We start from the raw sequence: 17,047 nt of genomic DNA, 5'->3' as shown, positions 1-17,047 counted from the left end.
CACCCCCCACCACACACACATACTCATACACACACACACACACACACTCACCACAAATCCCTCCACACACACACACACACACAGAGAAAGAGAGAGAGAGAGAGAGAGAGAGAGAGAGAGAGAGAGAGAGAGAGAGAGAAAACCAAAGAATAGATACTAATACATCTGTTTCCTCTCTCTCTGGTTTTTCGAGAAAGGCTTTCTCTGTGTAGCCCTGGGTGACCTGGAACTCACTCTGTAGATGAGACTGGTCTTGAACTCAGAGATTTACCTGCCTCTGCCTCCCTAGTGCTGAGATTTGCCGTGGATATGCTCTGTATAAATAAAATGCTGATTGATCAGTAGCCAGGCAGGAAGTATAGGCGGGACAAGCAGAGAAGAAATTCTGGAAACAGGAAGGTTGAGTCAGAAGACACTACCAGCTGCTGCCATGAGTACCAATATGTAAGGTACTGGTAAGCCACAAGCCATGTGACAAGGTATAGATTTATAGAAATGGGTTAATTTAAGATGTTAATGGGTTAATTTAATTCTAGATAGCTAGAAGTCTGAGCCATTAGGCCAAACAGTTTAAATTATATAAGAGTCTGTGTGTTTATTTTATAAGTGGGCTATGGGACTGCTGGAGCTTGGCGGGAGCTGGAGAGAAACTTTCCAGCTACAGAGATTAAAGGAGTGGGACACCTGTTTTACTTTAAATAACAGTTTAGTGACTATATACTGTAGAAGAATCAAGCAACATTGATTGAAAAGAAGCTAAATGTCACATAAGACATTATATATTGGAAGTGAAACAATCTTCATAAGACAGTCTTTTAAAATCCAAAAGTTAAATCACTATCAGAGATAATCAAATTGAGAGAGTACAGTTATCTGTAACTTGTTCCTGGAAGCACAGTATAATGGAGTGTGTGTGTGTGTGTGTGTGTGTGTGTGTGTGTGTGTGTGTGTGATAAATAGTAAAAGTTTCAAACATTGTCTACCTCTCTTTTTCAATTCCCATGATTTGGTTGTTTCAAAGTGAAGGCATTTTCTTTTTAAATGGAATGGAGATTTTATATCTTATGTCTGTAATTACTCTTTTATAAAGTAAAAGTAAATATTAGACTTTTGTGTTTATTATTATGCATTGGAAGCCAAAGTAGATCAATAATCATTTATTCACAATGCCTCCAAATTTCTTTCATATTTACTTTTAGTCCTTACATTATAATCATCTTTTAACTGTGAATTACTGGTCATTTCTAATAAATTTCAGGAAGATCCTGACTCCTGTTTACAGTTTTTTTTAAAGAATAGTATAATTATTTTTTTCTAGATTTATTTGGATAGCTAAAGTTATTGAAGAAAATAACTTCTATTTTATGAGACTCTTTACATTGTATTAGCATATAAATCTTAACTTGGTTAATAAAATGAGGACTATCGTTCTACCAATTACACTTAAATGTACACACTGAATATTCACTATGTAGTAGGTATGCAGTTTTGTGCATGAATCATCTCATTTAATTCTCAAATTATTATGAGTCTAGTTATATGAATTCACCAATGAGATTATGAAGATATTCCATAGAGAAGCCAGCACTCCATGTTACATGGTGCAATCAAAAGTGCAAACTTAAGTGCTTATCATCTCTGTAGAACTTACACTGTGAATGTGAACATTGCTTTTGAATAAACCCATTCATTATCCTAGTGGCCATGTTAGATAACTTCTAATATCAAAAAGGATGTTGTATAATCTCCGATGCAAATTTAAGTAAATGTAGTTCAGCCAAATAATAAGTTAGTCTTAGAAAAGTAGAATTAAATTAGGCAGCAATTCTCAAGAAATTATAATGTTTGTGTAGCTACAACTTCATTCCCTTAAAAGTCAAAATAATTTAAGAGACATATATTTTTTTTTGAAAAATTTGTCCATTATGCCATAATTTCTCAAATAAGCATAGTATCAAAACAACATGAAAAATACTCCTTCTAGACTAATATAATTGATAATTCTCACACAAAGAAACAGGATGAAATAAATTTAAAACTAAATGTTCGAAAAGCACTCATAGTAAGTTCAGATAATTTATTCTGTGTTTTTTTTTGAAAATGAAGTTCATATTCTTTTATTATGTGTTGTCCTTTAAAGCACACTGCTAGATAGAAAAGATAAGCAGCTAGTGTTACCATAACTGGTAAATTATTTACATGTCCTTGAAAAGATACTCAAAAGAAACGAAAATGAAGTAAGAAAACTTGTGGTGTTTGGTTGTTTTGGTAACTGCTCCTACAAAGCAAGAACAGAAAAACAGTACCTACCCAACAGTGTCAAGACACAGGCCAGGATTGCTATCAGGGCTCCGGTGCTAAGGCCGGCAGGCAGAACATAGGCCTCTGCGTTGCAGGTCTGCGCGATGCCATCGGCATCGCAGTCACAGACACGGATGGTGAGTGTGTTGGTGCTGCTCAGTGAAGGAGATCCACTGTCCACAATGAAAATTGGCAGATAGTAAACTGACTGTTCCTGTCTGCGGAAGCCATTTCTCCTGGTGAGTATTGAAGCTGTGTTGTCTAGGATGAAGAACAAAAACATAAAATAAGCCTTCTAACGAACTTTATCTTACCAAACTTAAGGGCATTCTTTTCCTTTTGCTCCTTAATTGTAAAATAGATGTGGCATATTTTTTTCAACATCCCACAATAAATCTTTTTAGACAGAGAGGCATATCTCCTATGAAATTCATCTTAAAGTATTTCTAAAGATAGCAAAGAAACAGTCAATGTAAACTTAAATGTTTTATTAAATGGGATTTTTATATTTTTGCATACCTAAAATTTCAAACCATATACTTGTAGAGAGATTGGTAAAAGTCACTAGTTAGTAGATGCTCTTTTAAGCATCATTTCAAATCCATCCCTTGTTTGGCAGGTTTCTAGATCAATAAAGAAAAAGTAAAATAGAATACCATAGTTTTATTTAATTGATTATGTAGTCAAGTGTCTTTGAACTAGGGCATATGCTCTGTGAAACAAGCCAGTACACTTCCTATGTTCACATCATGGTATACTGGCACAAACTAACTAAGATGGTTTGATTTCATTAGTTGATATAATTTTATGGGACTATCATCACAGACATGGTCCATCAATAACTGAAAAAAATCAATAAGCAGCACATTGTCAAACACAGATATTCACAAAGGGAATTATTGAATAAGTTTTATAAATCGTATTATTATTTACACTTTCTAAAGCAACATGATTTAAAATGTTTTATTAATATCACAGAATTTAATTTATATTTCATATTCTATCTGACCTAAGAAAGTTAGAGTAACTATGATTTGAAAGGTGATTAATATGTGTATATAACTACCATTTATATTACCAAAATAAATTTAATTTGAGGGTATTTCTCTGTGTATTTTCTTTTAATAAGCTAATTAGGATTTATAGGATTCTACAAACTAACGAGTAGGAGAAAAGAAAAGAAAAGAAGTCAGGGTCATACTGTCATCCAGTACGTAAATCCCTAATAGTTTAAAACTTGCTTATCTAATATTGACATGAAAAATTTAATAAAATTTTAAAGAAAGCAAGCTGACATCATTTATGTCTTAAGCAGCACAAAGCAAAAAGTTTATAACCAACATTAAGCAAAGAATTTACTGTGATTTTAGATTACATAAAATAAAAAAATTAGTGTCATTTTGTATTTTGTCTGTTTTCATATATGCAGATTTTTAAATGTTACTAAAATCTTACTGTTTGAAAATATTTAATCATACAATATAGATTTGCAAAATTCATTAGGGAATTAATTAATCATGGAATTATCTAGGAATATTCCTTATGTACACTTAATAATACACAGATTGATGATTTGATTCACACCAATGTTGATATTAACCATCATTATGAATTTAGAGAATATATTCATTCAGTTGTTTATTGGTAGTCTAACATGACTGATATAAAAATCTTTCACACATAGACACAGAATCATGTACACAGACACTATAAACACACACACACACACACACACACACACACACACACACACACACAAAACATTAAATTGAGAAGCACAGGCCAAATGCTCATCATATAAAAATGAATGCTATGATCAAGAAAGAGTTGTAGAATGCATGATGCTCTGTATTGCTCCCCGAATGTGGAAGACAACATGAATTATTTTTACCTATTCTTTTGATGCCCTTCTAGGTATACCCTGGGGAACTTTGGGCTTGTTGTATGTGACACAGGGATATTTCCAGCTATGTGGCAGTATGGATGCTTTATAAAACCAGATATTTTCTTGTGCATTCGGTACAGAAATCTTGATGCTATTGGACTGTGGCACATGAGGGATATATTCACCATCTTCTTGTGAAGGTCATATATTCCCTGGCCTACATCTTGCTCAAGGACTCCAAGAATTGAGAGTAAACCTTTCCAACTATGATTAAGTCAGAGAGTTTGGGATTACACACCGTGAGAATGCACTTCTTTTATATTACTAATGGGACAATAGAGTGTTCTCATTAGGTCATCAATGGGATCAGGAAAAAATTATTACTTTCAGATTGAATTTTCCTGGCTGAGATCATAGTTTTTGCACTAAAGCTATGGCCTTAGGCAAAAAACTTTGTAAATTTCATCTGAAAGCATGTCTGTTCTGGTAAGCCATTTTGATTCTTTATTTTAAAACTAAAACTTGAATCACATGAAAACCTGTATAATATGTAAGCAAATTCTAATGCTTTCTTTAGAAGGTCTTATGATTATTAATAAGTATTAAGCAAAACAGGAATCTGCTTACAGATACTTGTAAAGTGCCCCTACAATTACACTTATGACTTGGTAGGAATAGCTAACTAAAAAGCAAGGAAATTAAATTTGACATGAGAAGGAGAATTTTTTCTTATTATTTACTATTTTACCTTAGTTTATAATGATTTTTATTATTAGAGTTTTCACATATAACATTTATTTTCATGTAAAAATAAAATGGTGTTATTATTGATAATATTATGTGAATGTTGATTTAACTCGAAATGAATATAATACAATTATTTTCTAAGGTCTCAAGTAGTGTTAAAATAGCACAGTCCTTACTAAGGTCCTTAACAGGCATTTAATTTTTGAGATCATTTAAATAAAGAGCATGGTATATTAATGGGAGGCAAACATTCAGGAGTCAGACAAGAGAAATACAGGTAACTTTTTGCATTTGGCTTTATGCCTAAAATGATTTGAAGAGTGGCTTCTCCTCTATGACAGCAAATTCATGGATAAAAATTACTCAGAAAGCACAATGCCTTTTAATTACTTTCCTTGCTGTTTTTCCCCATAATAAGCATCCCTAAGGGAGAAACAGGGCTTATTTAGGAGCCAGTGCTTGCAAAGGCAAAGCTCCCTTACCTTTGTTATCTTTCAATGAAAAGTTGTGGTTATTTGTTGCATCTGTTGTTAAGCTGAAGTAAAACTGGTGTCCATTAGATGGCTCATCTTTATCTACAGCACTGATTTTCTGGATAACCTAGAGAGAATGTAAAAGAGAAAGCCTACTGGTGCAGTCTGCTGAGATTCCTACCTACAGCGGGACACAGTTATTTTACACCTCATCATAAATGTCATTCCCAAGAATGAGTTCAGGGAATGGATCAGGTGTACAAACTTGAACTCAATCTAAAACAGGCTTTGGAAAACAAATCATATCCTTTTCTTGTTTTGTTTTTTTGAGACAGGGTTTCTCTGTGTAGTTTTGGTGCCTGTCCTGGAGCTCGCTCTGTAGAGCAGGCTGGCCTTGAACTCACAGAGATTCGCCTGCCTCTGACTCCCAAGTGCTAGGATTAAAGGCATGCACCAGCAGCCGGTGTAAATCATGTTCTTTTCAAAGTGCATGTTTAAACTTTCTTTTGTGAACCTCAGAAACAAGCTGCAACAATTGATTAGACATCCCAGTCATCACACAACTCTGAGCAATATGAATGGACAAGCCAAAGCCACTTTGAACTGCATTTAATTCTTAGAAGTTGAGGTATTTAAATTCTACTGTGTAATGTAATGTGGGAAACAGCCCAATCAAACTTGATATGTTTTATTTCTTCTTAAAGGAATCCAAGCCTTTAAACATATAACAGGGCTTTTTACAATGTTTATCTTCTCTTCCTGAGGAATTTTCATAACCCAATTAAACTAGAATTTGAAAGTTCTTTTAATATTAGTTTGTGCTACACATCAACATGCTAGCTTTGCTGAAACATGCAGATTGTGAGTTATCTTAAAATTGGAAAGTTTCAGCAACACCACTGCTGGATGCTTCTAAACATTTCCAAACAAAGAAGAAGTTGACTCAAACTTCTCACCTGACCAGGCTGAGCATTTTCACAGACAGTGGTTTCATAGTCCATGGCAAACTCGGGTGCATTGTCATTAATGTCCAGTATAGTGATGGCCACATAGCCTCTCCCAACCTGAGATGGATTCTCTGGTAGATAGGAAAATATTTTCTAATTAACTTAGAATACTCACCACACTCTTGCTTTTTTAATCAATAAACATGAAAATCAACCAAAAAATTGAAAATTCCTTTTCTAAAGTATAATCTCAAATAAAAAATACTTATAATACCATATTATCTAAACCAAACCACAGATAATCTGACCCATATAAACTTGTTAATTTAAACATGTATATATTCAAACATATATTTTATGTTTGTATATAATGCATAATTGTATCTGTATTTATGCATTCCATATAAATATATAAATACATGTATGTATATATGTATATGCATGTGTGTCTTGTCCCTGATAAGAAAAGTGCTGAATGAGGAATAGTGAACCATGAAATTCAGCTCAATGATGTCACAGCTCATATTTATATCAGTATTAGCATATTATGTATACATGCATTTTCTATATATTTTATAAAATACTATATATTTTAGTAATATAGATATAATTATATTTTCTCTTAAATTATTTCAATTAGTTCAATTCACAACTATCAGGTTTTGCATTTCTATATTTTGAATTAACTATGTAAATATCAGCACAAGGGGCCAGTAAATCTAGAAATACTTTACAGTTTAGTGATTTGGGACTTTTTGGGGTTTGTCCAACTTAATCAAGCAACTATTACAGCTTAAACTGACCTCATCTCATAGGAACCCATTCTCTATTTTTACCTTGCTTAATCCTAATGTCACTTTAAGCCTTTCGACTTACGACTTTCCATTGCGAGGACTGTAATGTTATGAACAGCATTTGTCTCTCGATCCAATGATTTAGCAGTAGTGATAACTCCACTGTTGGCATCGATATTGAAATATCTCTCCAAGTCTGTGTTTCTGTCAATTGAATATCTAGTTGAAAATTAAAAAAAAATACTTCACATTCATGGTTGGTTAGAATATTCTTATTTTTTCATTGATTTCTTAGATGACCACTAAATCCTGCTGACTAATACCACTAATATATGTCATGTTTAAAACTCCTCTGTTTAGCTATATGCCCATAGGTTGTGTGCTAGTAATCTTTCCTTATGTGTTAAGGTTTTGAAATGACCATCATAGAATACATTACTTCAGCATGGCTTTGAACATTCCATTGCATCTCTACATGTATCACTATTACTATTTACAGTTGATCCTAGCACCAATTCTATACATAGGTCCCGGTAAAATCTTTTAGTTTTATGGGGCTATAACCTTTTGTTTTGATAATATCAATCTTAATATTTTTTTTTTTACTGGAATCATTACTCAAAAGTCTTAACTGGCTTTCCAAAGAAATGAAAGAAAGTTGAACACCTAAAATCGAATGTTATTTTAGGTTGTAAAATTCCAAACTCAGAATATCTTTGTTTATTTGTGTCTCACCTAACTTTGCCCACAGTACAGCATTTTATTTTTTGTACATGTAGGTCCTGAAATTTGATAAAGATTTCCAAATCTTTAATCATACTTTTCAGAATTATTTAGACATTTGAAGTCCTCTATATTTATACAAGTATTGTGTGTATATATATATAGCATAACTGCTGGAAATTCATTAATCCAATGAATTAACTTGTAAATAACTGACAATTTTACTTCTTAGTATGTTGAGCCATTTAAATGGTGAATAATTTTATTTCTGGCCAGATTTCTGTGCTGTGGATTATGCTAAGTTTTAATAATAAAGTCGATTGATTGTTAGCCAGGTAGGAAGTATGGGTGAGACAAACAAACTAAGGAAGGGAAGAGAAAGGTGGAGTGAGAGAGATGCCAGCTAACCACTGAGAAAGTAAGATGTGCGAAAAATGAGGTAACAAGCCACAAACCACATGGTAAAGCATAGATAAGAAATATGTGCTAATTTAAATGTAAGACTTAGTCAGTAATGAGCCTGAGATACTGGCAAAGTATTTATGATTAATATAAGCCTCTATATGGTAATTTGGGAAGCAACTGTTGGGTATTTGGGAGTTGCTGGCAGGACAGAAACTTCAACATACATATGGTGAACATCAAGGCTACTGGAAGAGATGATCCAGACTCACAGAATAAAAGTCAGGATTTGACCATTCTTCTAAATTTTCTCAGGGTTTCCCATAAGATTTCCAGCACCCTCAATCAGCAGGAAGTAGTTTAGAGAACAATGCCCAAATTCCCAAAATATTTCTTGTGAATATTTGTTTTCATTTAAGGGGGATTGGTTATAAATTATTAGTGGTCATAGTCAATCTTTTCCTAAAAGACAGTGGGGATAAGCATGATAGGATCAAAAGGTAGATTATCAGTTTTAAATAATTTACATTGGCATGGATTCTTATATATTGATACAAATTCAAAGTTATTTTTGTTATACTGTATATGTTTCTATTTCTGAGATATTTTTGTGTATTCATAAAGTTCAAAATTATTTTGGTTATATTATGTATGATTCCTTCATTTAAGGTATTTCTGTATGTTGATACAAATGCAAAATTATTTTTGTTATAGTCTCTATATATTTCTATGTCTGTTTAGGATATTTTTGTATATTGACACAAACTAAGGTGATTTTTGTCATATTGCATTATACATTTCTACCCCAGTTAAGATATTTTTGTATATTTTCCCTACTTCAAGGTTATTGTCCTTACACTGTACATCTGTTTCAATTTTGCATAAGATATTATCTCCACAGCTTGTTTATTTTTATAATGTGAAGCTTAGTCCTTAAGTTATACAGGTTAATAAGAATTACAGGTCAATAGTCAGTCACTCTATCTTGTGAAACTTAGAGTTATTTTATTTAGAATTTCTATGAGTGCAGAGATATGTCCTAAACAGTGAGGCAATCTTAAAATACTTCAAATATCTACAGAATAATAATTTAATGACTTAGAATTCTTTTGAAATGAGACACTCTGCTCCTGGCATCACTGTTTGACTCCAAAGAGGATGTATTTCTTTTAGAAAAACTGGCTTACTGGGCAGGAAACTGCCCTTATCTTGACTGCTGACAGGAAGCATGCTGTCTAATCTGGACAGGCAGGACACAAAGAAAAGCACTGCTGAAATTTGCTTAGACAGGGTAGGACAATCTTTCATATTTTTCTGCTTATGAAAAAGGTCTGTCAGATATTCTAGGTCTATAAGCCAAAGTTGGATGCCCCAACGTTACAGAGAAATTTTGCATGAGTGTCCAGGCAGCCAATATCTGCTTCCTACCCAAAATTTATAGCTGCATTCTGTGTGACAAGATTGGCTCTATTTCTCAGGAACAGGATTATTTATGTACGTGTATATCTATTCTTCATGTATAAACATATAGAAACATGCCGGGTAGTGGTGGTGCACACCTTTAATCCCAGCACTTGAGAGGCAGAGCCAGTCGGGTCTCCGTGACTTTGAGACCAGCATGGTCTACAGAGTGAGATCCAGGACAGGCACCAAATATACACAGAGAAACCCTGTCTCGAACCTCCCCCCGCCAAAAGAAAAAAAATTGAGACATTGAAATACACCAATATGTATAGACATACTACAAATAATATACACTTTTATGGATACCTTATCCAGCAGCAACAGTATAATTGATATCAATTATGTTAAGATGATTATAACAACATTCATGCAATCAGGTGAAAGCAATATTATAAATATTGTTCATTAATTTTCTTAGCCCTGTAACTAATCAAAAGATAATGTCAGTACATTCTTAAAATTTTGCATGCTAATGAGTATGTGATATACTTAAATGTACACATACATGTATGCATGTGGTGGTATTGTGTTCCCCAAAATATTGTGCACCCTAATAAACTTATGGGTCAGAGAATGGAACAGCCACTAGATACAGAGGCTAGAAAATGGTGGCACACACGCCTTTAATCCTAGCCTTCTGGAAGCATGGATCTCTGTGAGTTCAAGGCCACATTGGAAACACCCAGGCATGGTGACTCACACCTTTAATCCCAAGAACTGAGCCTTTAATCCCAGGGAGTGATGGCAGAAAGCAGATAGGTATATAAGGTGTGAAGACCAGGAACTAGAAGCATTTGGCTGGTTAAGCTTTTAGGCTTTGAGCAGCTCAGTTCAGCTGAGATTCATTCTGGATGAGGACTCAGAAGCTTCTAGTCCGAGGAAACAGGATCAGCTGAGGAATTGGTGAGGTGAGGTAGCTGTGGCTTGTTCTGCTTCTCTGATCTTCCAGCATTCACCCCAATAATTGGCCTCAGGTTTGTTTTTATTAATAAGAACTTTTAAGATTCATGCTACATATGTACATAAATGTGGATAACAGAATTTGACACAGAGTGTCTTCTTCTATCACATTCCACTTTATTTTTTGAGGCAGACCTCTAGCTTAACATGGGACTCACCAGTTCCTCTCATCTAGCTAAACAGTTGTTCCAGTGATCTATATAGTCTCTTTCCTAAAGCACTAATATTAAAGGTAAATAATTCCCACTCTGCTTTTTCTCTTTTCATGCAGATTCTGGGAATCTGGACTTCAGTCTTCATATTTCATACAAGCACTTTATCCACTGAGCTATTTCTTCAGCCCTATCAGGATACTTTTGATAAAATAGATTTATAAAAATTTCTAAAAAGTTACATTATACATAATGAAGGGTTTTATAAAGACATTTTCATTCAAGTATATTGTGAACTTTGGTTTGTAAATTAATAAAAGAAGAATGGGTAGAGAGTTGAAATGTATTTATTTAATTCCTCATTGAATTAAAGCTAATGACTAAATATTTGCCTCTATTCTTTATAGTCTCAATGATTCCAGAATTAGATTAAAGGGCATGTAAGTCAAGAGTTCATTTACTATGATGTTTTCAGACAGTATTCATTTCAAGAATTGAAAATAAGTGAGGATCTTGAAGTTAACAGGAAACCAAAGATTCAATCATTCAAAAGTTATCATTCTCAATTATGAACTCTATTTATTTAATTGAATGTGTATCTAAGCAGCTGTGATCTTTACATGGATCTGTAATGCTGATATGTATTTGTATAAGTGTGTCGGTAATGTGTATAAATGGTTAAAATTTCCTCATTTCTTCTTGTTATTCAGTCATACATTAGGTAACTATTTTAGCACATTCAACTGACACTCCTTTTCTGGAAATCACACATAAAGAAGTAATAACATTGATTATAAATAGAGGAATACAATATGTTTGATTGGTAATGTTAAGCAGAGAAAGAAAAGCTATGGAGAAAGAACTATGTATTAACTCAAGAAGAGATGGGAGGCTAACAATGCACCTTAGTAGACAGATAAATTGTCCAGGGAATTCTGTGCTCTTTATGTTCCTTAACGACAGGTTTGGGACAACCAAATACTAAAATATTATGTTACTCTTTATTCACTCATTAGACACAAGTCCTTATGGACATACCAATAAATTGCAGATGAATTATAAATCAAATGTCCAATTACTTTGTGAAAATACAAGTTGAAATTTAACCCTTTAAATAAAAAAAAATCAAAGAAAGTGAGTGGGTTTTTTTCTTTCTTTCTTTTTTTTTTTTTTTAGTATGGGAAGTGCAAACTTTCTTCACCTTATAATATAGAAAAATAGAGTGAACAAAATGTAAAGGAGGAACCTTAGAGAAGCTTTGAGTGGCACATTTCTGCAACTGTGCCAGTTAATTATTATCAACCAGACACAAACTGGAGTCATCTGCATAGTGGTGATGTCATTGTGGAAGTATCTCCATCAAACAGGCTTTTAGGCATGACTGTGGGGCATTTTATTAATTGCTATATATAAGCCCAGCCCACTATGGGAGGTGCTATCCCTAAACTGATGGTCCTGGGCTGTATAAAAAAGTAGCTGAGCAGGACTGTGGAAGCACAATAGGAAGTAAGCAGTTTCCCTTTCTCTGTTTTCATTTTGCCTCTGGGTTCTTAACTTGAGTTCCTGTCATACCTTGCCTCAATGACAGACTTAAACTTATAATTCAAATAAATCATTCCTTCCCCAAAATGAATTTGGCCAACTCTTTATTATAGTAACAGAGAGCCAAGCTTAGAATCTCAGAACTGCCAGGTTAATTTAAGGCAAAATGGGAAGTGAGAGGAGAGAGGCTTCCTTGGTGAGGAGCTACCTCTCTGCAGTTTCTGATGCTGCTACTATGAGGGCTCAGAATGACTGCTCTAGCTTCTTCTGAACAGCAGCCTGATTACTAGGCTTCCGTCAGTGTATGCTGGAGAGACTGGTTTCAGAGGTGACTCACTTGTTACTAAATAGCCTGGTTACTCTGCTTCCAGTGGGGTATGCTATGCTGTAGTGACTGGTTTTAGAGATGACTTACATGTTATTGTAGCAATGACACTTAAGCTGCCCTGTCCTTTTACAGATATGCATCTATCAATATATCCAAATATCTACCCCCAAATTTGTTTCGAGACTTTGTAGAGGGCCTTGTAAAGCTTCTATTATTCTTGCACAATATATTCTAAGAAAACATCCATCAGCCACTCCACCACAAAGAACCCCAACAAAACAAACAGAGAATATTTACCTTGTATGTTACTATTCTCGTTTTCAGAATACATAGGCTACCATTTTCCCTGATTTTTTATTGATACATAATGTTAGATGTAGGAGAGGCTTCTATTTGAGCATCTAAATTCTATTTACCCAAATTATTCCTAATTTCACTTTGCTTTCATTAGATAAAATGATGTGTTCATAAAAGTGTGCAATTGCTAACTTTTTTTGCAAATGTTTAGATGCTGTAGTACATAGTATTTGGGTATAATGATGCATATAACATAAATTTTATATAGATCACACTAATCTGAGGCCCAGAACACTCTAATTCTGTGACTGAGCCACATTTATATGTTTTCTAAAAATTATGGTGATTATAATAATGATTTTTATACTGATTAACTGAGAATATACTTCAAAATCAACCACTGAGTGCTGTACATAATGATAGAAGACACTGTTTGAGCCCTCATTCACTTCTGGTATCAGCAACTCAATATTCCCTCAAATAAAGGTGATTTAAACCTTCTCAAACTTACATAATTTGACAGTACAATCAAGGTACCCAGAACATTCTGGTTTGGTGACAGCATATATATCAAGAAATGACAAAATGCTCTTCAACATATCTGAACCTTAAGCAGGAGAGATGTAAACAGACTCATCCTTGTTGTTATATCCAGAGACTATTCATCATTGCTAATCATTTCTTACAGAGAATCTTACTCTTTCGTTTATCTCATAAACTAGAGTTTTATAAGTTTACTTTCTGTGAGATTTGTTAATTTGTTCCATAGGTTCCCTTTTTCCCCAAGTTAGTCATTTATCTTCTATTGATTACAATTAAAGCATGTTAGCAAAGCAATAGAAGATAAATCAGATTGAGTTCTGGAAACTTTCAAACTCATGGACAATTCCACCTCACACACACACACACACACAAACACAAACAAAAAATGTAGATTTTTGTGTTCTTCAACTAATCTGATGCTTTAATTGGTATTTTAGAAATGAGAAATACTGGTGAGGGATAAGTATGGCAACATGTAATTTTTAATAAATTCATTTTATCTATAGCCTTGAATAAAGCTAATTCAGAATGTCTTGGCAAAGAATTTAATTCCAGGACAATATCTTGCAAAATTAAAAAACAAAAACAACTCTAATAAATTAGTCATTTTCTGCTTTACATGCTTTTAAAATTATATCTTCATAGAAAGAACACTAGTATAACAAAACACTTTGTTGGTTTCTAAAGTATTGGGATGTATATTTTTTTAAAGCATTTTTAGTAGCAATTATGTTAAAATGAACAACAGTTTGAAATGGAACATACTCCTAATTTCCTCACTGATCTGGTTCCTGCTACTTTTCAGATTAACCATCTGCACTGTTATCGCTGCTTCTGCATAGCACTAGTTCACTTTGTGCGGTATAAAAATGAAAAATTCATAAATTATGTAGAATAATGCTCACAGATATATGCATGCATACAAGCTACTTAAAAGCACACACTAAATTATTCAAACACCCCAAATGTGTTCACACTACCATACTACATGATGGTATTTCTGACACAATTTTGTCTTTTATCTGAGAACATGCAACACAATGAATGTTAATGTCTTTAGTGAATACAGTGCAAGCATACTGTAACATTGACATGTAGTTTTTGATAGAAATAGTAAGAAATCATGAAAATATTGCTTAATATTTTTTTATACAGCCATCTTCACAATGAATCTTATTTTTACTAATACCATACTTCAACACACAGCTACTTTCAGCATTCTGTCTTTCAGTTTGTTCTGGTCCTTTAGTAATCAGTCTTCTCATAATTTAGCACCAGGTTCTTAGAATATAATTAAATGAAACATCATCATTCTCTGCATTATATTTGTTATTAGCTTATCCAAAGACTATAATACCCAAAGCTCTATTGATGCTATCATTCCTCTGAGTGAAGCCTCTTGTCCAGTGATCTGAGTTGCTTTGATTTGTCTCACAATTTTCCACATTACATCAAAGGCATTTTTTCCCTTGTAGTTCTTATTTTTAATGAGATTTTGGTACTTCCTCTAGATCGTGAGTTCCTAGGTGTTGGAGGAAATGTTTTATTCATCTTTATTTCTTATCAGCATTTTCCCAAGAGTTTTTCACAGAACAGATTCTTAATAAATGTATATTGAGCCATTGATCAGCCTGCCAATGCTGACTTGAAGAATGAGTTGAAGTTCTGTAATCCCTATGGTCCTTTATGGTTCTTACAATCTTGGACAAGAACTACAAAGTGAAATTGCTACTGTTTTAAAAGACAATGAGATAGAATGGGCTGCAACCCATCCTTCCTTTTTTAGTAGATATACCTACATGTTTAGCATTCAGTCCTGAAATGACATAAAATACTATACAAATATTTTGAAACAAGCCAGAGAAATGCTTACTCTCTATTATCTACAATTGCTTAGAGAAGAACAAATAGTCACTATTTTTTCCCCTGAGAAATTTTAAATATCACCTAATTTTCACCTTGTATTTCACTGAAGATTTGTTTTTTCACATATGGAAAATGGAAAGCAAATTAAATGTAGTATGGTACACTTTAAATAAGCTATCTGGATGAGAGTAAGGCCACAGAGAGACCTAATATTTCCTAATGGTGTTGTACTGTAGACAATCACACAGGTGTGGGTTCCTATAGCCTTTTCATTTGTACCAATTACATCTATAACAGTCAAAATGACAATGTTATGACAGTGATGCAATCATGCAATTTCTTCTCAGCAGAGGACAGATGCACACAGAAAAGTTACATATGTAGGCTGTGTTTAATGCATTAGCAAACTGAGTTTTCCTTTTGGATATGAATACATATGGATGTAACATGATCCACATCACATAAGAAGAGTATCTTATCTTACTTTTGTTTTACTGGAAATTTGTACTTATATTTCTACTTAGAATCACCCCCATTTAATAGTAAATTTCCTAAACATGAGTGGCATATGTCAGCCTTCCATCTGGTATCATAATTTGCTAACATTATTATGTTAACTGATGATTCAATGTCTGCACTATTTAGCACTTCTAATAAAACTGTCTTCCCTTTAAATAACTACAGTAAAGCAAACACTTCTTTTTTATATCTCAAGGACAATAGGGTTAGCAATCAGAACCCACATGGTGAGAAGGGAGAACAAGATTCAAAAATTAACTTCTGATCTCTACACTGTATAGCCACTTTGTGCAAGTATATACAGACTTGTATGTGCACAAATATGCACAAGTGTAAACACAAACACACACTAAATAAATGTGAAACAAAATGAACAACATTTGTAAAGTCATAGAATCAAGATCATAATTATGAAGACTCATCACATTCTACAACCATCTGGAAGTTCCTGTTCCCTACTTCCTCGGAAGACTGTTGTTTCTCTGTAGATACAAGTTGAAGGGGTGCTTACAGTCTGAAAACTAACTGATCTCTTAATAAAAATACAATTTTTCTTCCACAAAGCCATTGTCCATGAGTTTGAAAGTTTCCAGAGCTCAATCTGATTTATATTCTATTACTTTGCTAATATGCTTTAATTGTAATCTATAGAAAATAAATGACTAACTTGGGGAAAAAGGGAACCTATGGAACAAATTAACAAACCTCACAGAAAGTAACTCTAGTTTATGAGATAAATAAAAGAGTAAGATTCCCTGTAAGAAATGATTAGCAATGATGAATAGTCTCTGGATATAACAACAAGGATGAGTCTGTTTACATCTCTCCTGCTTAAGGTTCAGATATGTTGAAGAGCATTTTGTCATTTCTTGATATATATGCTGTCACCAAACCAGAATGTTCTGGGTACCTTGATTGTACTGTCAAATTATGTTGAACCAAGGTCAGGCATGAAGCAATTTTAGTGCCAGTTCTTTGCTTTGAAAACTCTAGCTCATACCATTAAATACATAACTCCCTATATAAATTCTAACTGTCTTCATGAACTCCTAATCTTAGTTTTATGATACAAGACTCGAGGATCAGCCAACTAACTGTTTATGT

General features: G+C 33.5%; 1 protein-coding gene across 2 annotated transcripts in view; it reads right to left on the bottom strand.

Annotated features, from left to right (window-relative positions):
* Cdh7 (cadherin 7) overlaps positions 1-17,047 on the bottom strand; it is a 143,419-nt gene that overhangs the window by 28,198 nt on the left and 98,174 nt on the right. For both annotated transcript variants that reach the window (XM_015986427.3, XM_006992852.4), the window contains exons 8-11: positions 7,230-7,366; positions 6,363-6,484; positions 5,416-5,533; positions 2,311-2,562 (exon numbers count right to left, since the gene is read on the bottom strand). In XM_015986427.3, coding sequence (XP_015841913.1) covers positions 2,311-2,562; positions 5,416-5,533; positions 6,363-6,484; positions 7,230-7,366 — 629 coding nt within the window. The remainder of the gene's footprint in view (positions 1-2,310; positions 2,563-5,415; positions 5,534-6,362; positions 6,485-7,229; positions 7,367-17,047) is intronic.

The sequence above is a fragment of the Peromyscus maniculatus genome, chromosome 11, assembly GCF_049852395.1.
Source record: "Peromyscus maniculatus bairdii isolate BWxNUB_F1_BW_parent chromosome 11, HU_Pman_BW_mat_3.1, whole genome shotgun sequence".
NCBI classification, from domain to species: Eukaryota; Metazoa; Chordata; class Mammalia; order Rodentia; family Cricetidae; genus Peromyscus; species Peromyscus maniculatus.
This window is presented reverse-complemented; position numbering and strand designations above follow the sequence as displayed.